Genomic DNA, 17,195 nt, shown 5'->3' with positions numbered 1-17,195 from the left:
TTTGCTCATGGCCCGGGCTGGAGGCTGACAGCTTGGATGTGATAATATGCGGAGTACCTTCAGACATCTTTGAAGTCATAACCTAATACTCTCCGGTTACCCGTAAACAGCTATTTTTACTAATGAACTCTGCGTAAAACTTACTATGTGGAGAATTCCCACGCAGTCAGAAAGTTGTGCAGCTCAAGTCCTCTCAGCTGATTATATGTGCACGCGTGTGTCTCGTGCGGGGCTTCTTCAAACCTGCCACCAATCATCTTTACGGATCCACGAAGAACGCGTGGAACGGAGCACGCCATTGGTTTCCAAAGCGCGGCGCACAGCAACCAATGACAAACCAATGGCGTGCTCCGTTCCACGCGTTCTTCGTGGATCCGTAAAGATGATTGGTGGAGCTTGACAGAGCTGACCAATGGCACGCTGGCGGGTTCCTCGCACACGACATTATAGTTTATGACATAAACTTGATTTCTAAATCTGTCAACAAATTATTATATTCTTACATCAGTGTTGGTGTCATTTATTAAGTAATGTAAATCTTTTAAATATTACTGGGACTAAAAGTAGCCCACTAACGTTTGTCTCATTCTAAAATACACTTAAATATCAGAAGTTACGTGCTTTTAACACTATATGAAACTGAAGGAAAAAACAGTAGGCCTATCAGTATTTACATATGTATAACTAATATTAAAATATATGTAACTTTTATATTGACTGGTAACCTACTTTTGACATAAAAAACACCTCAAATGTGAAATTCTCTTATCTACTCATACTCATGCCATCCCAGATGTGTATGACTTTCTTTCTTCTGCTGAACAGGAATGAAGATATTTAGAGGAATATCTCAGCTTTTCAATTTAGAAGATAAATAGTTCAACCACCTCTGACTTTACATCCCAAACTCCCAACTTAAAAAGCCAATAATTTAAATGTTATCAGCAGGGAAGGGAGCGTACCCCATTCCTTCAGCATCATTCCCCAGTGAGCCAGACAATTTGATCATTCTTCTCTAAACCATTTTCCCACATCAAGATTTGATTGTTTTTGAAAAGGAACACGTTGTTGCCTTATTGCCCTTCATCTTGACAGCTTGGCCTTTCTGCCCAGTTCCTTTTCATTTCTCTAAACCTCAAACCTCTGGCCTGGCCTGCCAGAACAAACCTCCTTTATGCTATCAGTTTGGGACTCACAAGATCGGAATCCTGACTCCGCATCAACAGCAGCGCTGATCACATCTTAAAATCTGTTCTTTATTGTAGCGGACAAGATCATCAGATGTTTGATCAGAAATATATGAAGACATGTAACTGCTTAGAGCCTTAGTCTCCATAAAAAGTGAAAGACTTTTATAATTGTACTTATATTTTATATTCATTTAATTGTGGCCACATAATATCAATCATCATAAGTGTCAAAGTTAGTGTCAAAATGATACCTTAATTCTTACAGGAAATAGAGGGTGAAAACATTAGTTACAATAGCATAATTTGAATTCTGACTTCTTGTTTGCTGAATAAGGGAAAGGTGGCACTTTTGATGAATATGGTACACTTTAGTGTCCCACGGCTTAATAAAAAAAATTACATGGAAAGGATTGCATTATTTTTGGGCCACTTAGTAGGATGATGAGTAAAAAATATCATTCTTTTTCTTCTTTTTTTAAAAAATATTGTTGTGTTGACTTTAAGTTTAACCAATCACACATTTTTCCAAATTTATTGAAAGAAACAAAGATCAAACAAATATTTATTTCCTTAATTTATAAATGTAAGTTTATCAATAATTAAAAACCAACCTACCCATACCCTACTGAGTGACAGCTTTTTTTTTTTTAGGCCTAAACTAGCAACCACGTTACTTGCAACCCTGGTACATTGTTTATTATTTTTTTATTTCATACATTTTGTCTATTCTGTTTTGATGTTTATTTAACCTCGTGAGACCCCGCATCCACAAGCGTGGACATTAAGTTTTGGCTTCGGTACAGCCTATGCTTAATTGCATTTTTTTAAAAACCAACTGATCTCAGTTCAGGAGACTCCAGGCTGCCATTAAAGGGTTAACCTTTCAGCGCACCGAGTCGTGTAACAAAACAACATGGTGCCATTCTCAGCAGAGTTTGTCTTTCTGAGAAATGGCAACAAAACCTGGTAAGAAACCAGCTTTTACATTAAAACCTGTTTGAGTCAAAAGTCTCTAGTTTAATCCGATATTCCATTTTACAAATTGCATTGATTTATCGCGAAACGGCACAATGTTAAACACAGTAGGACTAACTTTACATAAAAATCCTTCATTCCCAGTGCATACATTGAGAATCATTGGACACATCCAAAAGTTGGTAAATGTTGCTTTCAGAGGGTGTATACAGAGTTAGGTTGAAATAAGTTGCATTTCAAATTGTTCTGAGACCAGCAAAGACAGACAGCACACTGGAAGTCATTCACTAGGGAGCAAAGGAGCATCCTTTAGCTTTTCTATGCAGCCAAGTGCATTCACTTCTATCATCCGGTCAAAAGTTCAGTTTCAGGCTGCAGATGATGTTTGGACCACTCAACATGTTTGGCAGACATGGGACAATGATAATCAGTACATAGATTCAGAATTTTGTAATGCAAAATTGTATTTTAACACGGTTGGCAGTGATTTGATGATGCCGGCCATTACTTTGAATCAGAATGATTTATTCAGCTTTATTGAAAATCAGCAGTATTGTCGGTAACGTCTCAAAAACATGAATCACCTACACTTTTGGACACATAATAAACTAAGGTTTCAAATGTGTGTAAGCATTCTACATTTTGAAAACAGGGTTGAAAAACTGCAAACATATTATATTAGTAGAAAATGCAGTTGGTAATCAAAATTATTTGAAGATTAAGCACCTCCTTTCACTGACCATTTGTCGAGAAAAACAAAAAGAAAAACAACTACAACAACTTTTACTTTCTGGAAAGTACCAAATGTTTTCTTAATGCTCTAATGGTTCAACACAATATCCGGAAATGTTCTCATAAAAGTATAGGCTATTGACTGTTTATGTCTGTACTTGTGATTTTGCTCAGTAAGAGTGTGAGTGCGAGAATTTCACACAGGACTGCAGTTTTGGGCCATCACCCAAAGTGACCCCTCTTCTCCAGTCATTGTTCTATACTGGGGAACATAGAAAGAAGAGCGGAAGAGGAGTCACACGGCTGACAGACAGTTCCGATTCTCATTGTTGATATTAGATTGATGAAGCTTGTGAGCTCTTCAGCTGATGTCCAGAGACTGAATTCACTGAGAAGACATCAGGGTTAAAACCTGATTTAGGAGGGGTCGGGTCTGCTTTGACATTCAAGTTTGCCTTTCTAAACTCAAGTGAGAAGTTCTAGAGTAGCTCTGCGACACTTGAGGTTAAAGATCATTTGCTGCTACACTTAGGATCAGCTCTATGGACTGTGAGAAAAAGCCTGACCTAAATATACAAATGTAAATATGAACACAAACACACCCACACACAATTTTACTCTTCTATCTCTATTTGGTTGTCCAACATAAATGCCCAAGAATAATTATGACATCAAATTTCATAAGTGTGCACTGGATCAGAAAATGTATAATCATTTTGTTTGCTCATCTGTTACAAGTTTGAGTTCGGTGGAAGTTTTAACACAAGATTAAACACTGATTATTCTTTTACCAAAAGCTTCACTCTTGAACATCATCATTTTCTGGAAGACCACAGAATTCTATTTCCATTAGTATGATAAGCGGCTCTGACTAACACTATGGTTTCTAATGACACATTTGGGAGAGCAGCGTTAGCTAGTTTGTGCCTTAGTGAAGGATATAAGTGGAAACATGCTTCATGATGCTGAGATAAGACATCAGGATTACAGACTTAGATGTAATGCAATGTACAAGCCATTCTTCCCTGCAATTGTTTTTCCCCCTTTTTCCCACATTTTTTGGAAACTCTATTGTTAGCTGGTTTTAGAGTAATGTGGGAGCTCAGTGGTGTGAAACCACCATACCATAAACTGATCTCTTTATGTTTAGCTTCTGTTTGCTTTATTCTGCTGAAACAAATGCTGTTTACTTAAAAATGAATTATGTAATGAAAACAATACTGTAGAAATATTCAAAAAGCAGGGAGAGATCATTATGTTCTAAGAAGCAAAAACAAGTAAGAAAAGCCCCAAAGATTATGTTGATGTTCCTGTGAACAACAACATACTCAAATCAATCTATGCCAGCCACAAGGTATGGGCACTTATCACACTGATGTACTTTCAGTTTGGCACCAAAACTTAAAATACTTTATCTGTTAGAGACAGGATAACAGTGTGAGGAAGTTCAAAAGGACTGTTGAAAAAATTTAAGAAATAGAAAATACAGAATAAAAAAGAAATGTGAAGAAAGTCCTGTTGCTGCTAGCGCTTGCGTTTCATCTTTAATCTTGTTTCATGCATATTGTTTTTCCACTTTGATACTTTTTAACGCGATACAACTACTTGTATTTTCCAGCATAAACTGCACACATTTTTTACACAGATCATTGCATCAATCTCAAAACATTGGTGATCAGGAACCACCTCAACAGCAAAAACAAACAATTGTGGTAAGTCATGGCATCCGCTCATATTATCGATATGTGCATTGCATGCCACATGTTTACTATACAGTAGCTTCTTCCATCAGCAGGGAGGGATTCACATGTGATAAATATAAGGAATTAGTCAGGCTGATGGAGAAAGTTAATGAGTTAGAGACATTAGTGGAGTTCAGTGAGAAAGAGAGGCCAGTAGATACTGATTCGGATGTGGATAGTTCAGTGAGCAACATACACACATGGTTCCGGCTGTAGAGCCCCCGCAGCAGGGCATTTGGGCGATGTCTCGGCAGCATACTCGTAGGGCAAAGCGACATCATTCTCCCGTTCCTGTTAGGATTTCCAATCGATTCTCCCCCTCTCAGTGATTCATACACTGAGAATCATGTTGAAAGTGCACTTGTTATTGGTGACTATTGTAAGGAATGTGGAAATAGAGACTCCAGCCACTATTGTTAAATGCATTTGTATGCATTGTATCAAATACTCAGTATGCCAAAAAGTTCAGAAGAGCTTGATGATGTCATAGAAAATATGGATACAGTCTTCTCTAGCACTCTAGATAGTGCAGCCCCCCTTCGATTAAAGAAATATAAAGAGATAAATCCTGCACCATGGTACAATGATCACACTTATGCTCTCAAGAGAGCAGCTCGGAAAATGGAGCGTAAATGGAAGAATACAAAATTAGAGGTACAATGCGGTGCATGGAAGGATAATGTCTGTAGCTACAAACAGGCCCTAAAAGCTGCCAGGTCAGCATATTTGAGCAAACTCATAGAAAATAATAACAACAATCCTAGGTGTTTATTCAGTACTGTGGCTAAACTGGACAGGAATAAACTTCTATTGAACCAGTTATTCCATCGCAGTATAGTAGTAATGACTTTATGAAGTTCTTCACTGATAAAATCGAAATCATCAGAAACAAAATTGGAATTACGCATCTGTCTGCCACAGCACCCCAGAAGACTAAAATTATTCCCTACGAGCAACTTCAATCCTTCGCTGTTATAGGTTAGGAAGAGCCTATCAAAAATCATCAAAACATGATTATCAACAACATGTAGATCCAGTACCAACTAAACTCCTAGAGGTGTTTCCTGTAATCTCAGAACCTCTTATTAATATTATTAACTCCTCATTATCCTTAGGGCAAGTCCCAAGAAACTTTAAACTGGCAGTTGTCAAACCACTTTTCAAGATCTTGATTCAGGAGAATTGGCTAATTATAGGTCAATTTCAAATCTCCCATTTATGTCGAAAATACAAGAAAATGTATTTTTCTTGTGTCCTGTCAATTATGTCCAAATCCGGTCCTGCTTGATGTACGATTCCCACTGTGTCTTTGAGCGATGATGGCCAACTACAGCATGTTCCAACCAGACTTCAATTCAGTCTACTAAGACAGACTTCATAGAGGATGAATTGATGCAAACTCAAAGACATGGCATTCTTCATGAGCCACTGTCTGAAGCATGGGCTCAGGATGGAGAGCTTCCAGCCGACTGCAATGCTCCTCACTGAATGATACCTATCAACTTGGTCAAAGGAGGTACAACATTCTCTTAAACTACATAGAAAATTAATTAACCACTAAAATAAGCCTTCATCGGCCAAAATCAAAGGACAATGTATTTCCTAGTTCATTCGGGATGACTTCAAGGACTTTAACTAAAATATTTAGTTCAGATAAAATAATTTGGTTAATCATTGACCCACAACACTTAGATTACAAATATTAACCACTAATAGTTCTTAACATAAATGACTAATATTGGCATTATATTAATTCATTTTCTTTTATAGGATAATTTCATGTACAGCTGCTTTGAAACAACGCCTGTTGTGAAAAGCGCTATACAGTTCAATTTGACTTGACTTGAAGAATAAATGAGAATTGGCTTCTCTTTAGAAATGTAGACCACACCAATGTAAAAAATAAAGAGTTCTGCTTTTTGCAAGTCTGTATTTGCCTCTGAATCTTTTAATTGTATTCTCATAAGAAAGTTTCAGGTGGTAGGACTTGGTTGAAAAATGTCACTGTTAAAAAATTTTTACCCTACTGATGGTTAGGTTTGGGTTTTGGTTTTGGCAATACAGTGTATTTAATATGCATTCTTCTTCACTGTATTACAGCCTGTACAGCTGAAAACAACTGGCTTCACAACTCTGTTTTGGCGCCCCTCAGTGGGCATTTAACTCATACGCCCAACAACAGTTACTGCATTGGCCCACAGCTGGGAGCAGTGTTTAACTTTTCGGTAATCACAGACTGATTTTGGCTGAAGAAAAGTACACCTACTTTTTGCAAATTCACTGTAAGATCAGTCTAAATAAAAACCCTCCGTTGTGTGAAACTGACCCTACGCTATAAGCCCTGCTCACCATTCTTAAGGTTGCTGAAGTAGTCAAATGCCGAAAGCTGGATGCATTGGGACATTTTCATTCTAGAGAGCATTTATAGGCAAAATATGGCATTTACCCATGAGAGCTCTGCTAAAAGTTCATTTTGTCTAGCATACATGTGTGCTAAAAGCCATAAAACTCCAATTTTGATTTCATTTGCTTTAAGCTTCAGAAAATTCTCAATGAATTAAATGTCATAAAATCCCACCATTTTACTTGACTACTGTTATCTAAATGCTCTACTCTGAAGCAAAAACATCTTTGGAAAGATGTAACAAAAGCACAATCCAGTGAGAAGGCACGCTAATCTTTGACCCGGCACATGAGCCACTCTTCACTAATCCAAACATGAGAGTGAACTCACACCATGGGCAGCAGACTTTACATGAGCAAACAATCAGACAAACAATTCTCTTCAGAGCATCTCCTTAGTGTAAGGATATAGAGGCCATATTTTACTTGCATTATCAACAAGTGTTTAAATATTAGAATATTAGACTATTAGAGCATGCTTTAGTGAACCAGTTTTTGTGCCAGTTGCTAGTTTGACCCGTTTAAAGACATTTTGTTGCTTTTTTGCACTGAACATTTTGTCTATTTTGTCACTTTTGGGCCTTTAAGTAAAGATTTAATAGGATCTCTTCCTTGGATTTAGCGTACAAGCTCTTTTTCTTTTTAATTGGAGTAAAAGTTACACCATCCATCATCTGAAAAATAGAAAATGATCAAATGTTGTAAATTTAATATACATTACAAAATGAAACTGATTTGGCTATTCTCTGAGGAATGTGAGAAAAAGATTTCAGCAAGAAGGTAGGCAAAGATTGAGACGCAATCGTTTTGGTTCCCAACCAAAAAGCATGGATGAAGTCTATTGAACAGGAGGACTGACTGCAAAGTGACTGAAGCCAAATGGACACAGCGAGAGAGGTTCCTCTTAAAGTGACTCCACTTGTTTCCTCCTCCGCAACCCGCCATGACTCACATCCTCACAAGAGGCTCCCCAGCCTGAGCCCAGAGGAGGCCTGCAAGCCTTTTGTCTGGTTCAGAGGCTTCAGACAAGCAAGCCTGTGTGCTAAGCACGTGGGACAAGATTAGTGACAAGCAGGCCCAGGGAGAGGGCCCAACAGAATCACCCGGCTAATGTCGCTGAATACATTTACCTACCTCAGTGTCCATTCACACTGCCTTTTGTTTTTGCCTGGAACAGAGAGACCTGTAAGTGCAGGAAAGAAATGAGCTAGGTCTTGGATGGGAAATCAGCGGATCCCACAGCGCCCACCGCAGACGAAAATATGGTGGCATGTAAAAAGAGTGGGGATCAGGAGATTTCACACGAAGAGAAAAGATGGCCTTGTTTTTTCCTGCTGCTTAATGGTAATTAGCATACCAAATAAATAAATCAATCAATCAAACTTGTTTAGACACAAAGTGCCCCAAAACACACTACACTCGTAATGCTATATGTTGTGGAAACCATTCAAATTTCTTTTCTGAGTTTTTTTTTAGCAGTGGATGTAAGGTTAGTTTTCCTCAAGTTCACACAGGAGTCCTAACAGAGTACCCAAAGCATTATCACATTAACTATGGTTGACCAGAAAGTGTCCAAATACTTTTTAATCTTAATGTAAACAATATATACATTTTTTAAATCATCTGAAAACTTTCTTGTGAACTGTTTTGCTTGAAAAGTGTCTATGCTGGTACGTGATAGCGGTGCGGCATGTGTAAACCTCACTCCCCTGGCCTCAAGAGGCACACTAGAGACTGACACTGGAGGCTGTAGTCTTTAGCCTCCTCGTTAGCATGTCCGCCTCTCATGCAAGCTGACACCAGTTAAAATCCTGCTCTGAGCGGGTCGAGCAGGACCAGTTACAGTGGTGCCGTGACCCTGATGGGAGTGAGATTTAAAGGGGTGAGTGTAACAGGTGCCAGCTGGTATGTGATAGCTGTGTGGTATGTTTAAAACAGGTGCTCTAGCAACTGACACTAAAGGCTGTAGCCTTTAGCCTCCTCGTAAGAGCGCATGCCTCCCATGATGGCTGACACCGGTTCGAATATCGCTCGGAGCAGGCTGAGCAGAACCGGTTACACTATATTTCTTTAAAATAAAACTAAAAGTTGTATTTTGTTATATTATTTTTAACTGTGGTTTAAGTGTCCAAATACATTTGGGCCTGTTGTATGTCAGATATTGGCATTATTTTTACTTAAAGTCTGATTAAAATCGTCAACAATTCATCCAACATCTTTGGAAATGTCCTGAAAATATTTGAAAATACTGTAGGAAAATGTTTTATTAGCTCAATATTTCTTTTGCAGTACAGGGTTTAATCAATATCTTTCCACCCATTAAGTTCTGAATATGCCACCTAGACTGTAAGCTGCCAATATCCATTCAAAAGAGTGTCCACACGTGATACACCACAACTTGGCAGGAGCTTGAGGGGACCCGATGGGGACTCTGTAGGGTTAAGGTGGGTTTCAGAATAAATAAGCCCTGTTTAGTGTTGTCTGAAGACTGAGGTAAATGGCATTGAATTAACTAAGCTCACAAGAAGAAAATAAACCAGCAATGGGCATGCATGTTTCGCCTTTGTCTTACCATTCAAATGCCCTGAACAAATTCAGAAAGGCTTACAGAAGAAGTAAAATGCAGTTTATACGTAAGTCCTTCCATTTCAACATGAAAGTGGTTCCCAACAAATACAAATCTCAATGGCCTACTTAGCATGTAGATTATATGCTGTCTCAGAGCATTGATAGACTTACCATGTGTATTTAAATGATAATATGTTAGGAGATGGCTGCTTGAAGATTCTTGTACGCTAGTGTGCAAAGAATCTCAGCTAGGTCTCTTTGAAACCGAAATTGAGAAAAAGCGCAATCATGGGCTTTAAGATCTGAGTTAAAGACACATTCTTGATGCGCTAAGAATCAGGATGATTCAGTTCCATGGGCGCATTGTTTAGAGTAGGCCTGCTTAGTCTAATTTGAACTTAAAAATGCATGACTAAAATGCTTTAACTCTTTTAGGTCAGTTCCTCTTTTTTTTTCTTTTTTTAAAAGAAGAAGGTAAATTCATTGAACTTAAACAGATGAACAAACCAGTTTGAATTACTTTATACAAGGCTAGCTTAAGTTATATACATTATGAATATATAGTGCCCTAAGAATGTAGTCAGACATTCTTGCTAAAGATTTTAGAAAATTTAGCAGGTCTGTGAAAAATAATAAACTGAAAAGGCTAATTTACAGAAGCATTTCAATAAGTGAATTAGTCGAGTTCTTCTTAGCACTAGCACTGGTATAGTGATTACAGCTGCAAGGTTTCTGGCACAATTTGTCCATTTTGATTCTGCAATTCTTTCAGCAGATCATTTCATGTTCTGTGAGAGTCCATTAAAGGGGTAGTTGTTTGGACCTACAGAGCTGAAATATTCTCATAAAAATCTTCATTTGTGTCCTGCAAAAGAAAGAAAGTCACACACGTCTGGGATGGCATGAGGGTGAGTAAATGATGAGAGAATTTTCATTTTTGGGTGAACTGTCCCTTTAACAAGTCTTTGGGTCTCGCCACACAGTCAAATCCATAGAATTCAAATGTACGGGCTTCAAATCTGCACTGTGGTTGGCTCACTCAATGACATTTAGACATTAATCCCAAACTCGCTCATTTGTTATTTTTGCTGTGTTTTTCAGACATTGCATCAGAAATAAATTGTCCAAATTATGTTTAATCTTTTGTCTTATCAGACTCTTCATACAGGAGGGGCATTGTCTAACCACTTAGAGACCTGATCAGTGAATTGTAGATATGAAGTCCTTTCAATATCATCCATTATCTCTACACATTAAATCAAAAGCTCTAGGTTCTTTATAAGGATACTGGGTTTCTGAACACCTCACTGCAATTTAATACATTGAACATTTTAAAAAAATATGCTTTTCTGTGCCATTCTCCAGTGAATGGTGTGACCTTATTTAAAATGCTGACAGTAAATGGAACACTAAGCTTAAATGAATGTTTGACCCAAAAATGAAAATTGAAAATCAAAAAAATTGTTTACTCACCTGTATGTCATTGGAAGCCTGTACTATATTCTTCTAAAGTCATACAATAACTTTAAGTGAGGAACAGACCAGAATTTCACTTTATTATCTGAAAATGTTCCCCCCTGCTGCAGCTCTGAAATGTAATTTTCGACACACGCGAGAACAAGTGACGTCAAACCTGACACAACGTATCAAGGCACCATTTTATTTTCTGGAACGCAGATGAGATTTCAGAGCTTCCGCAAAGGGAAAGATTATCAGTGAATAACGACTTAAACTTCACTCTGGTCTTCAAACAATATAGTGCACAATTTGAATGGACAACTTTTTGGGTGTTTTGTCGCTTTTGGACCTTGAAAGCTATGAACTGTCATTGGAAAGGAACTCCGTAAAGATAGTGTTCCATAGAAAAAATAACAGCCACGGGTTTGGAATGACATGGATGTAATAATAATAATAAGTAAAACAATAGTAAATAATAAAACTGAATTTTCATGTTTGTGTGAAGAGTTCCTTTCAAATTAAACTACACATAGTAGTGTATGACAACAATGCCTTCACAACAGAAATAGACAGTAAGTTTGTCATCAAGTAAATCAGTAAATTCAGTGGATTTTCTTTGCTCCACACTTTCTGTTATAGTAACGCAGTAATGCGGAAAAGTCTGTATCCGACCTTCCCACATGACTGTGAAGGGAGACTGGCTCACCCTTCCCATAGCATTCCAGTACAAGTGGGCTTTATCCTCATTTAGGTTCTGTTTACTTATAGGATCTAGTGGATACATAAATTCATGACTCTTCTTTATGTGGTCATGAATATTCCTATAATCCCTTGGCAGCTTTCCAAACACTTCCATTTTTTTTTTTTTTTTCAGGCTGTATGAGACTTTTTCAGCTTTAGCCTAGCTTTTCATATCCTTCTCGCCTGATCACTTCATAAAATCCCTCACGCTCCTGGTTGTGGCCTTTAAGCTGATGTATGCAAAGGCACACAGTGGCCAGTAAAGCCTATAACTGATCTCTAATTGATGTCTGAAACTGTACGTAAGGAGCCCCACTGCATAATGGCTCTGATACAGAGTGAATGAGGTGATTACTTTATGGTCATGCTGTATGTTTGTGGTGTTAACCAAATTATTCAAAATCTGTATTTTAACTGGCTCGTCTTCCTACCTTCCTCCTTTTCTACAACCTTCTCATCTTCCTCTCTGACACCCAAGGAAGCTGTCGCCTGCGCCACATTGTTGTTGTGCTGCATTAATGTCACAGCAATGTCACTGCATTTCAGCGCCTCACTACAATGTTAATGAATCAGCTCCGCACTGTCCATTGTGTCGCACTGTGTTGCGCAGAGATTTTGATAGCTGACAGTCAGGGCTGTAGCTAGTGGGGTGAAAGTAACGATTTTAGGGACCAACAGGTCCAGGGAGGGCCCACAAGTGATTCTAAACTGTTTTTTTTTTTTTTATAGGAAAGGGGCCCTGAGCAATATTCAGTCAGTGGTCCCAGATTACCTTGCTATGGCCCTGCTGACAGCAAAATAAAATAGGCTGTGTTTCTAAGTATTCTAGGGGACAATTGTGCATGCAGATGCAAGGGGCATCAATATAACTAATATTTTCTGGCATGCGTAGAGCTGCTGAACCCATGTCTACACAGAAGAAAGCTGGAACAATGCCTTGTCTAGGCCCTGCCCTGAATAGTATGGTTTGTGTCACAGGCATTCATTTATCCAGTTGTTTGATAAGAGAGAGAGATAATATGTAGTTGCAATAAACTTTAAGCAGCCAAATGCTTGAAGCCCCCTCTCCTGGAAATAGGGCCCCCCCCCCCTGCAGCCAGGGGCCCCAGGGCTTCAGCCCAGGTAAGCCTGTGCGCTACTGTGGCCCTGAATACACACATTCTCTCTTTGTCTTAGGCCTGGTGAAAACTGCTGCATAAATGCTCCACATTCAAAATTACAAATGACATAAAAATTACGTACTGTACATTACATATTTTCAATTAAAAATTGTGAAATTCGCAAAATGATGAACAGTTCTCATCCTTGGATATAACTGTCAGTCAATACAACATTTCAATCATAAAATAGTGGGCAAATATTGCATGTTTAGTTAGATATTTACATTTCACATGACACTAACACTCTACCTAACTGCTGATACAGGCTACTGATGCGCAGCGCTGGAATAATCCGGGAGGTTCCCGCTTAGCTTCTGAAACTTGAGTCCCGCCTTCATAGATTTGATTGGCTTACATTGCACTTGATGTGTACATTGACAAACAGTGTTAGACTACTGAGCACAATAATATTTTTTTTTATTAATAATACATCTTTCAAATTTTTTGTACACACAAAGTATTGTTTTTATGTTTTAAAGCATTATTCGAAGAAAACTACATTGGTCAACTCAGCCAGAACTAATTACTGGTCGTATAATTCTGGTTTACTAAATGTATATTTGTATTGCATATTGGTCCAATATTGCATATTGGTCTGAGTGAAGTTTATTTTCTCTTTGCAGATCTTTATATACAGGTATATATATATTACATATTAAAGATGTCATATCTTTAATAATTATTCAATAAGAATTCCTGTAACTGTATACCCTCTGCAGACTGTTTAACTGCAAAGATATGCTGCTCTGTCCTCAGTTCTGAGATCAAACCCTTCACACCTGAAAGAACTGAATCTGAATGATAATAAACCAGGAGATTCAGGAGTGAAGCAGCTCTCAAATATACTGGAGGATCCACACATTATTTACTGAGTGACTGTTGTTTATGACATTAAATTACATTAACAATTACTCATTTTTGATACATCTATTAAATAATTCTGGCATGACATCTGTTATAATGACTGTGATTAGTGTATATTAATGTTTGATCTTTCCCTCCTGTGTTTTTTATAGACTTTCACCTTCAGAGCTGCGTACTGCCCCCTATTGGACAAACAGCAGCACTGACCCAGCAGAGCTCAACATAACGAACGTTTGTTAAGAGTTATAAACACACAAACATGTGTATAAATATGTGCATTGATGAAGAAGCATAAAAGTGAAATAGAGTGGACTGGTAAGGTATATGATGTTAGTGGATCTGATTGTTGCACAGCTGATCCAGTATGACATTATCTCAGTGTAACTCACTCTCTCTCCTTCATCTGTTCAAACCCTTCTGAGCTCTGCTGATGATCCCATTACCTGCAGCACAACTCATTCATCACCAGCACATCACACTGACACTCACACAAACACATCTTATACATTCAATTCAACAAACACAGCTGATTTTTAACTACTGGTGTTTCAATTTCTGTCCAATTTTAATGTGTGAAGTGGCAGGAATGACAGAGGTTATGGTGTTTTAAGTAATATTAATACAGATATAATATATAACACTTATTTTCTAGGTGTTTGTAAATGAACTCTTTCCTGCAATAGTCAGTTTGTCATAAATGTCTATCTGTTGTATGTTAAAAAAAAAACAATGATATTCATATAGTTTTGAACATATACAGACAAACTAAAACACTACATTTATATACATTTTGAAACAATTATTAAACAAGTACATACAGGTAAGGAGCATAAACTTTACATAACATTACATTAAATATGTATTTACTATTAAATGAAGAGAAGTAGAGATTTTAGATGATATGAGCACATAAAGTAAATACAGGGACAATTCAACAGTTTCTATTAAAGAACAGTGAGATGACGCCACCAAGTGGATATGTTAAGAACATATTGACCCTGCATGAAAAGACCAACAACAGCCTTTGCCTTTATCAGATGTTGCAACATGGACTAACCCATAATATGTAATGGTTCAGTCCACAACATATATAAGCAACTGCAGTGCTGCACTATTTCCAGTGAAGAGGTTGAATTGTCTACAGCTTTAGTCAGATTGTAGAAGTTTAGGAAGTTTGCACCAAGGAAATATTATTTGAATATTTCAAACTTCGATGCAGTGCAGCATCTTATTGTGACGATGCTGCAATTAAAAGCAAGTGAAGACGAGCTCATGGACAAAGATAAACACTCAAAGTTCTCTCTTGCTTCAGCGCTGTCTTCATTTACCAAATCATACCCGGATAATGCTCTTAACCGGATCGGGACCATGTTCAAATCCAGAAAGAAAAAGTTCAGCATCACCTCAGACTATCCAACTTACACAGTCATCTATTTAGGAAATTCAACCACCATTCAGTCAAAAGGAGAGGGATGCATGGACGTGGCCATCAGTAAAATCTGGAATAAAAGCGAGATGGGCAGAAACAGCAACAAAATGCATCTGACTATCAGCGCTGAGGGAATACGCATGGTCCACTCTGATGAAAAGTCCAAGAAACCTGGACATCTGTACTTACTTCACCGAATCACTTACTGCATGGCCGATCCTAGGCTTCCCAAGATCTTTGCCTGGATTTACAGACATGAGATGAAGCATAAAGCGGTGATGCTGAGATGTCATGCGGTCCTGGTGTCCAAACCCGAGAAGGCGAAAGCGATGGCACTTCTGCTCTATCAGACCTCAAGCACAGCGCTGAGTGACTTTCAGAGACTCAAGCGAAGAGAAGACGCCAGGCATCAGCAACAGATCCTCACAGGAGAGAAAACAGTTCCTCTGGTGCCAAAGAGGAAGACGATAAGCATGTACAAACCTCCAGTGGAGCACAGCAGATGCGCTCCTAAACTCCTCTCCATCACTGAAGACCTGATCGGGGAGATGGAGGAGGAGAGGTCCATGCTCTTTGACGAGTATCTTGATCTCGATGACTGTTTCGAGGACAGCAAAGAGGAATTATGCCTTATAATCAGTGAACTTGGAGAACTGTGCATTGGAAATGATGTGAAGTCTCTGAGATCTGACATGCAGGTGACTCGTCTACTGTGTGGAGAGAGCACTGGCAGCGAATCATCCATAGACAGTAATATAGAGTTGAGCTCTGGGACTGATTCAGATGAGGTCACAGATGACAATCATGCAAAAAATACATGCAGCAGATGATTTTGCCTCATTTCCTTTGTACTAAATGTTCAGCACCAATAGTTTCCAAGGTCTCTGGTTTCTGCATTCATTGTACTTGAAGTGTAGTGAGATCTTTCACCTCCTTTGAAACAGTTGTTGGATTGATATTGTAATTAATGTTTAAATGTACTTCAACTATTTCTTTGCAATGCAAATGTTTAAAATCCCTTAATATTCTCTTGTCAATATAGATGCTTTATTATTAACAGTAGGTTTGTGTTTAAATTAAATGTAGTGTTTCAGAGTTATTTCTCAATAAACACAAGACAAGTGGTGTAACTTTGTGATGTTTATTTGAGTGTCGAACAGTGTTAAACTCTTAGTGTTTGGGGGTCAAGCTATGAAATGGAGTGACACAAATGTTGGCTCATGCACATAATCTTTTCCACATTATAACAAGCTGGATTATAGTTCACCAATTTCATTGGCAGTCAGGTCAATGGAAAATGTAGCGTTTAAGTTACAGTACAGTACATAAAAACAGATTAGGAGGAATCATGTTTTCCTCTGTGATGCACTCCTCTACTCTGCCATTACAATTAGTTTGATTATCATTTAAAACAAAATTTCCAGAACAGTTTATCACTATTATCACATGCTTTCACACATCCATTCACACCTGCCGACATGACAGTAACAATAACAAATTGTTCCAGCGTGTTAAATTACTGACATTATTGAAATACATTTCTGGCCCAGTTTTGTTTTTTAGGGCACGATATGGACTCTGAATGGAAAATGTTGGCTTGGTACCCATTGTGCACAGCTCTGTGTTTACTGGTGAGGAAATACCAAGAGCAGTCAATATCCTGAACCGCACACCTCTAGAGACGACTGACCAGAGGGTGTCGTGTCACAGACGAGTGCCATTTCGCTGAAATACTGTGTTTGCATACATATTCAAAGCCCTTGTATTAATGTGTAAACCAGGACTAACATTTTTGCTATGTATGGTCAGGTGTGATTTTTGGTCCATTTATTGCATCTGGCAGATTTGTGTCTAATTGTTTGTGTTATTTGGTTAATGTTACTTGCCCACAGCAATTTTCAAATAGTGCCACTTCCTGTTTTTCTCAATAGGA

General features: G+C 38.2%; 1 protein-coding gene across 1 annotated transcript; it reads left to right on the top strand.

Moving 5' to 3' along the window:
- Window positions 1-14,902: 14,902 nt before the first annotated feature.
- Window positions 14,903-16,384, top strand: LOC127645444 (protein FAM43A-like). Its single transcript, XM_052129066.1, has one exon. The coding sequence runs from the start codon at window positions 15,073-15,075 to the stop codon at window positions 16,090-16,092; it is 1,020 nt and encodes a 339-aa protein (XP_051985026.1). The 5' UTR covers window positions 14,903-15,072; the 3' UTR covers window positions 16,093-16,384.
- Window positions 16,385-17,195: the final 811 nt, after the last annotated feature.

The sequence above is a fragment of the Xyrauchen texanus genome, chromosome 6 (genome assembly GCF_025860055.1).
Source record: "Xyrauchen texanus isolate HMW12.3.18 chromosome 6, RBS_HiC_50CHRs, whole genome shotgun sequence".
Lineage (NCBI taxonomy): Eukaryota > Metazoa > Chordata > Actinopteri > Cypriniformes > Catostomidae > Xyrauchen > Xyrauchen texanus.
This window is presented reverse-complemented; position numbering and strand designations above follow the sequence as displayed.

Excerpts from the sequence above, each read along its gene's own strand:
- LOC127645444 (XM_052129066.1), top strand. The coding sequence starts at position 15,073 with ATGCTGCAATTAAAAGCAAGTGAAGACGAGCTCATGGACAAAGATAAA.